The sequence below is a fragment of the Salvelinus namaycush genome, unplaced genomic scaffold (genome assembly GCF_016432855.1).
Source record: "Salvelinus namaycush isolate Seneca unplaced genomic scaffold, SaNama_1.0 Scaffold3196, whole genome shotgun sequence".
NCBI lineage: Eukaryota > Metazoa > Chordata > Actinopteri > Salmoniformes > Salmonidae > Salvelinus > Salvelinus namaycush.
In genome coordinates, this window is record NW_024060115.1 from 16,328 (window position 1) to 24,642 (window position 8,315).

At 46.3% G+C, this 8,315-nt stretch overlaps 1 protein-coding gene across 1 annotated transcript; it reads left to right on the plus strand.

The window, feature by feature from the left end:
• Positions 1 to 757: 757 nt before the first annotated feature.
• LOC120040009 (pyruvate dehydrogenase phosphatase regulatory subunit, mitochondrial-like) lies at positions 758 to 7,719 on the plus strand (the record flags this gene model as incomplete). The annotated part of the gene is made up of 4 exons (XM_038985330.1): positions 758 to 888; positions 2,215 to 2,502; positions 5,564 to 5,697; positions 7,638 to 7,719. Coding segments are annotated over exons 2-4 (491 nt in total), but the record flags the coding sequence as incomplete, so codon positions are not given.
• Positions 7,720 to 8,315: the final 596 nt, after the last annotated feature.

Here is an 8,315-nt window from a genome sequence, read left to right on the forward strand (position 1 = left end):
CTTGAATTTTCAAGCTCTCTCTGTAGATTTTGCGGCGATATAGTGTCTCCCATGAGTGACAGAACACTGAGCCAATCACGGTGCAACTAGAGAACATTACCAACCCCTATGCTCTGTTTTTTCCGCTGGCTGAAAAAAAATATATATCTGTTTTTCATGTTATTTTTTACATAAATACATTTCACATATCAGTTTGCATGTGGTGGGCGGCCACCACAGAAAGCGCTGAGCTGGGCTGAAACACCTGTATTTTGGAGCTGTCTTACTCAAGAAGCAACCGTTGTTTGTATGTGGCTTTATTAACTTACATTTTGTGTTTTTTTTTTACATTGTTTGCAAACTGATATGTGAAATGTATTAATGTAAAAAATAACATGAAAAACAGATTTTTTTTAATTTTTTTTGCTCAACAGGTGGGTCTCAAAACAGGTGGGACTCACCTGCCCTGAATGACAGGCCGCCACAGGTTATATGTGACCAATAGATGCATATCTGTATTCCCAGTCATGTGAAATCCATAGATTAGGGCCTAATGAATTTATTTCAGTTGACTGATTTCCATACATGAACTGTAACTCAGTAAAATGGTTTAAATTGTTTCGTTTATATTTTTGTTCAGTGTATATTCATAAGTGTGCAATTTTTTTTGTCATATTTATTAATTTACAAAGTATACTGGACGAAACTATTATTCTGAAAGATTTCAAAAAACCCGCGACACGGAAGTAGTTCGTTTTTCTTGCCGGTGTCACGGCGGTGTAAATAAACAATGCCGTTTGTTTGGCCGTAGAGGGTCTGGCTGGAACGTTCTGCTGTCATCGAAGCGCAGGACTGAAATCTGCTGCAAGACAAATAGAGATATCATTACTTTTTGAGTGGAGTGAGTCGGTGAGTTTGCTACCTAGAGTATGGGACAAATGTCACAGAAAAACAGTTAGCCAGTGCGCAGCTAGCTAGCCAACAATGATAATGCTAACAAGCATTATCATTAGCAAGAGGAATGTCAGAAGAAGCAGGCCGCTAGCGTATTACCAATGCAAAGACGTTTGGATCGGGGTGTTCTCCTTGGGGCCAAGGTCGAACACAAGCAAACTTCAGATTTACATTTTGGCATTAGCAAGAAGTGATAGGAGTTCAAGTTGTCATTGAGCCAGCTGATCAACTAACGTTAGCTAAAGTTCGCTAGCTAGCTGTAGCTTGTTTGAAAGACAGTACGAAAGTTAGCTGTGGTAGCTGGTACCCAAGTCTGCATGCTTGCTAATGTGATCCTCCAGACCTGTTGCGTTGTGATCCTCCAGACCTGTTGTGTTGTGATCCTCCAGGCCTGCTGCTAATGTAATCCTCCAGGCCTGTTGTGTTGTGATCCTCCAGGCCTGTTGTGTTGTGGTCCTCCAGGCCTGTTGTGTTGTGATCCTCCAGACCTGTTGTGTTGTGATCCTCCAGGCCTGTTGTGTTGTGATCCTCCAGGCCTGTTGTGTTGTGATCCTCCAGACCTGTTGTGTTGTGATCCTCCAGACCTGTTGTGTTGTGATCCTCCAGGCCTGTTGTGTTGTGATCCTCCAGACCTGTTGTGTTGTGATCCTCCAGGCCTGTTGTGTTGTGATCCTCCAGGCCTGTTGTGTTGTGATCCTCCAGGCCTGTTGTGTTGTGATCCTCCAGGCCTGTTGTGTTGTGATCCTCCAGGCCTGTTGTGTTGTGATCCTCCAGGCCTGTTGTGTTGTGATCCTCCAGGGCCTGTTGTGTTGTGATCCTCCAGGCCTGTTGTGTTGTGATCCTCCAGGCCTGTTGTGTTGTGATCCTCCAGGCCTGTTGTGTTGTGATCCTCCTGGCCTGTTGTGTTGTGATCCTCCTGGCCTGTTGTGTTGTGATCCTCCTGGCCTGTTGTGTTGTGATCCTCCAGGCCTGTTGTGTTGTGATCCTCCAGGCCTGTTGTGTTGTGATCCTCCAGGCCTGTTGTGTTGTGATCCTCCAGGCCTGTTGTGTTGTGATCCTCCAGACCTGCTGCTAATGTAATCCTCCAGACCTGTTGTGTTGTGATCCTCCAGGCCTGTTGTGTTGTGATCCTCCAGACCTGCTGCTAATGTAATCCTCCAGACCTGTTGTGTTGTGATCCTCCAGGCCTGTTGTGTTGTGATCCTCCAGGCCTGTTGTGTTGTGATCCTCCAGACCTGTTGTGTTGTGATCCTCCAGACCTGTTGTGTTCTGATTCTCCAGGTTCCTCCAAGCCATGCACTGCAGCTGCGTATGGAGCTCCAGGACTCTGTCCCCTGCCCTGCTCCCTAGGCTACTGGCCCATGCAGGATGCTGGGCTCCGGGGACCAGGCCTAGGGGTATCTGGAGCTCCCCCCGGAGCCTGGCCTCGGCTGTAGAGACCACGCAGCCCATCCCCCTGCCCAGCCAAGCCCGCGTGGTGATCTGTGGAGGGGGCATCGTAGGGACGTCTGTGGCCTATCACCTGGCCAAGCTGGGCTGGACTGAGATCGTACTATTGGAGCAGGGAAGGTAGGAGAGGCTAAATGATGTGGTCTGTGTACAAGAGGGGGGTGCATGTTTCCATAACACTTTATTTGTGGGCAGGTGGACAATATGTCATGATTTGATGAGGTCATTGTTTTACTGGGCTTGTCAGGTGATGGGAGACCAATACAGTAAAAGACTAGCCTACGACGCCTTATTGTAATCAATGATGACATCTAGGAAGCAGACGGAAGCACAGTCTTATGTCTCGTTACTCACCCTGCTGGGTTGTGATCCTCTGTCTGTGTTAGACAGGGGGGAAAGTAGATGGTGTTTCCTGCTGCTATGGGATCTACTGTCTGATCTGCTATGGGATCTACTATGGGATCTACTGTCTGTGTTGGCAGGGGGGAAAGTAGATGGTGTTTCCTACTGCTATGGGATCTACTGTCTGATCTGCTATGGGATCTACTATGGGATCTACTATCTGTGTTAGGCAGGGGGGAAAGTAGATGGGGTTTCCTACTGCTATGGGATCTACTGTCTGATCTACTATGGGATCTACTATGGGATCTACTATGGGATCTACTATGGGATCTACTATGGGATCTACTATGGGATCTACTGTCTGATCTACTATGGGATCTACTGTCTGTGTTAGACAGGGGGAAAGTAGATGGTGTTTCCTACTGCTATGGGATCTACTGTCTGATCTACTATGGGATCTACTATGGGATCTACTGTCTGTGTTAGGCAGGGGGGAAAGTAGATGGTGTTTCCTACTGCTATGGGATCTACTATGTGATCTACTATGTGATCTACTATGTGATCTACTATGGGATCTACTATCTGTGTTAGGCAGGGGGGAAAGTAGATGGTGTTTCCTACTGCTATGGGATCTACTGTCTGATCTACTATGGGATCTACTATGGGATCTACTATGGGATCTACTATCTGTGTTAGACAGGGGGGAAGTAGATGGTGTTTCCTACTGCTATGGGATCTACTGTCTGATCTACTATGGGATCTACTATGGGATCTACTATGGGATCTACTATCTGTGTTAGGCAGGGGGGAAAGTAGATGGCATTTCTTACAGCTATGGGATCTACTATGGGATCTACTATCTCTGTTAGGCAGGGGGGGAAGTAGATGGCATTTCTTACAGCTATGGGATCTACTATGGGATCTACTATGGGATCTACTATCTCTGTTAGGCAGGGGGGAAAGTAGATGGTATTTCTTACTGCTATGGGATCTACTATGGGATCTACTATCTGTGTTAGGCAGGGGGGAAAGTAGATGGTGTTTCTTACTGCTATGGGATCTACTATCTGATCTACTATGGGATCTACTATCTGTGTTAGACAGGGGGGAAATTAGATGGAATTTCTTACAGCTATGGGATCTACTATGTGATCTACTATGGGATCTACTATGGGATCTACTATCTGTGTTAGGCAGGGGGGAAGGTAGATGGCATTTCTTACAGCTATGGGATCTACTATGGGATCTACTATCTGTGTTAGGCAGGGGGGAAAGTAGATGGCATTTCTTACAGCTATGGGATCTACTATGGGATCTACTATCTGTGTTAGGCAGGGGGGAAAGTAGATGGCATTTCTTACAGCTATGGGATCTACTATGGGATCTACTATGGGATCTACTATGGGATCTACTATATGTGTTAGGCAGGGGGGAAAGTAGATGGCATTTCTTACAGCTATGGGATCTACTATGGGATCTACTATGGGATCTACTATCTGTGTTAGGCAGGGGGGAAAGTAGATGGTATTTCTTACTGCTATGGGATCTACTATGGGATCTACTATGGGATGGGTGCTGTACCTAACCATGTCCTCATGTCTCTGTGTGCTAGGCTAGGTGCTGTACCTAACCATGTCCTCATGTCTCTGTGTGCTAGGCTAGGTGCTGTACCTCACCATGTTGTCATGTCTCTGTGTGCTAGGCTAGGTGCTGTACCTAACCATGTTGTCCTGTCTCTGTGTGCTAGGCTAGGTGCTGTACCTAACCATGTTGTCCTGTCTCTGTGTGCTAGGCTAGGTGCTGTACCTAACCATGTTGTCCTCATCTCTCTGTGTGCTAGGCTAGGTGCTGTACCTAACCATGTTGTCATCTCTCTGTGTGCTAGGCTAGGTGCTGTACCTAACCATGTTGTCATCTCTCTGTGTGCTAGGCTAGGTGCTGTACCTAACCATGTTGTCATCTCTCTGTGTGCTAGGCTAGGTGCTGTACCTAACCATGTTGTCATGTCTCTGTGTGCTAGGCTAGGTGCTGTACCTAACCATGTTGTCATCTCTCTGTGTGCTAGGCTAGGTGCTGTACCTAACCATGTTGTCATCTCTCTGTGTGCTAGGCTAGGTGCTGTACCTAACCATGTTGTCATCTCTCTGTGTGCTAGGCTAGGTGCTGTACCTAACCATGTTGTCATGTCTCTGTGTGCTAGGCTAGGTGCTGTACCTAACCATGTTGTCATCTCTCTGTGTGCTAGGCTAGGTGCTGTACCTAACCATGTTGTCCTCATGTCTCTGTGTGCTAGGCTAGGTGCTGTCCCTAACCATGTTGTCATGTCTCTGTGTGCTAGGCTAGGTGCTGTACCTAGCCATGTTATCATGTCTCTGTGTGCTAGGCTAGGTGCTGTACCTAACCATGTTGTCCTCATGTCTCTGTGTGCTAGGCTAGGTGCTGTACCTCACCATGTTGTCATGTCTCTGTGTGCTAGGCTAGGTGCTGTACCTAACCATGTTGTCATCTCTCTGTGTGCTAGGCTAGGTGCTGTACCTAACCATGTCCTCATGTCTCTGTGTGCTAGGCTAGGTGCTGTACCTAACCATGTTGTCATGTCTCTGTGTGCTAGGCTAGGTGCTGTACCTAACCATGTTGTCATCTCTCTGTGTGCTAGGCTAGGTGCTGTACCTAACCATGTTGTCATCTCTCTGTGTGCTAGGCTAGGTGCTGTACCTAACCATGTTGTCCTCATGTCTCTGTGTGCTAGGCTAGGTGCTGTACCTAACCATGTTGTCATCTCTCTGTGTGCTAGGCTAGGTGCTGTACCTAACCATGTCCTCATGTCTCTGTGTGCTAGGCTAGGCGCTGGCACCACCAGGCTGTGTGCTGGGATCGTCAGCGTGGCCAAGCCCATCTCCATTGAGTGTAAAATGGCTGACTACTCCAACTCCCTGTATGAACACCTGGAGGAGGAGACTGGGGTCAAGACAGGTGGGATGGACTTCTACACTATGGACTAGCATGAGTTCCGCTCCATTTGTACTAACATGCCTACAGTATGACTCTAGCCTGAGTTCCACTCTATTTGTGCTAACATGCCTACAGTATGACTAGCATGAGTTCCACTCCATTTGTGCTAACATGCCTACAGTATGACTAGTCTGAGTTCTACTCCATTTGTGCTAACATGCCTACAGTATGACTCTAGCCTGAGTTCCCGCTCCATTTGTGCTAACATGCCTACAGTATGACTCTAGCCTGAGTTCCACTCTATTTGTGCTAACATGCCTACAGTATGACTCTAGCCTGAGTTCCACTCCATTTGTACTAACATGCCTACAGTTTTACTCTAGCCTGGTTTCCATTCCTACTAACATGCCTACAGTATGACTCTAGCCTGAGTTCCACTCCATTTGTACTAACATGCCTACAGTTTTACTCTAGCCTGGTTTCCACTCCATTTGTACTAACATGCCTACAGTATGACTCTAGCCTGGTTTCCGATCCATTTGTGCTAACATGCTAACTCCTTATCAGTGAATGTCTCTGAAAGCAGGTTAGTATGACTCTACTCCTCTCTACAGTACAGGTCCACTCTGTTTCAACGTACCTAAATGGGTTTATGTAAATGTCTTTGCTGTGGTTTATGTAAATGTCTTTGCTGTGTGGCTTATCTTCTGATTGTGTTTTAGCCAGTTGTTTTGGTTGTTGAATCAATTATTATACATTATCTATGAGGTCATGTGACTGGCTGTATCCAACCAGTGCTTCCCCCTCCTCTTCTCACATGCTGGTTCAGTTTGTGTAGAAACTGGATTTACCAGTGGTATTTAGTCTGGTGAGAGAACAGATTTACCAGTGGTATTTAGTCTGGTGAAGAAAACAGATTTACCAGTGGTATTTAGTCTTGTGAGAAAACAGATTTACCAGTGGTATTTAGTCTGGTGTAGAGAACAGATTTACCAGTGGTATTTAGTCTGGTGAGAGAACAGATTTACCAGTGGTATTTAGTCTGGTGTAGAGAACAGATTTACCAGTGGTATTTAGTCTGGTGTAGAGAACAGATTTACCAGTGGTATTTAGTCTGGTGAGAGAACAGATTTACCAGTGGTATTTAGTCTGGTGAGAGAACAGATTTACCAGTGGTATTTAGTCTGGTGAGAGAACAGATTTACCAGTGGTATTTAGTCTGGTGTAGAGAACAGATTTACCAGTGGTATTTAGTCTGGTGAGAGAACAGATTTACCAGTGGTATTTAGTCTGGTGAGAGAACAGATTTACCAGTGGTATTTAGTCTGGTGAGAGAACAGATTTACCAGTGGTATTTAGTCTGGTGAAGAAAACAGATTTACCAGTGGTATTTAGTCTGGTGTAGAGAACAGATTTACCAGTGGTATTTAGTCTGGTGAGAGAACAGATTTACCAGTGGTATTTAGTCTGGTGTAGAGAACAGATTTACCAGTGGTATTTAGTCTGGTGTAGAGAACAGATTTACCAGTGGTATTTAGTCTGGTGAGAGAACAGATTTACCAGTGGTATTTAGTCTGGTGTAGAGAACAGATTTACCAGTGGTATTTAGTCTGGTGAGAGAACAGATTTACCAGTGGTATTTAGTCTGGTGTAGAGAACAGATTTACCAGTGGTATTTAGTCTGGTGAGAGAACAGATTTACCAGTGGTATTTAGTCTGGTGAGAGAACAGATTTACCAGTGGTATTTAGTCTGGTGAGAGAACAGATTTACCAGTGGTATTTAGTCTGGTGAGAGAACAGATTTACCAGTGGTATTTAGTCTGGTGTAGAGAACAGATTTACCAGTGGTATTTAGTTGTGTGCCAAAGTCAAGAGAGTATGGCAGGGCGTTGCCTTGTGTGGTTTAACATGAGATGACTCGTGACTTGGCAGTACTGATGTGTGTGTGTGTTTGTTCCAGGCTACGTGAAAACAGGCTCTCTATGCCTGGCCCAGAATCAGGACCGTTTCCTCTCCCTGAAGCGTCTGGCATCCAGGCTGAAGTAAGTCCCTCCCTAACCTCCGTTCTCTTCCCTCCCCTCCCTGACCCCGCCTCTCCTCTGGTCTGAATTATATCTCAGTACTGTCTGGTCCAGTCTCTCCCTGACCCTGCCTCTCCTCTGGTCTGAATTATATCTCAGTACTGTCTGGTCCAGTCTCTCCCTGACCCTGCCTCTCCTCTGGTCTGAATTATATCTCAGTACTGTCTGGTCCAGTCTCTCCCTGCCTCTCCTCTCCTCTGGTCTGAATTATATCTCAGTACTGTCTGGTCCAGTCTCTCCCTGACCCTGCCTCTCCTCTGGTCTGAATTATATCTCAGTACTGTCTGGTCCAGTCTCTCCCTGACCCTGCCTCTCCTCTCCTCTGGTCTGAATTATATCTCAGTACTGTCTGGTCCAGTCTCTCCCTGACCCTGCCTCTCCTCTCCTCTGGTCTGAATTATATCTCAGTACTGTCTGGTCCAGTCTCTCCCTGACCCTGCCTCTCCTCTCCTCTGGTCTGAATTATATCTCAGTACTGTCTGGTCCAGTCTCTCCCTGACCCTCTCCTCTCCTCTGGTCTGAATTATATCTCAGTACTGTCTGGTCCAGTCTCTCCC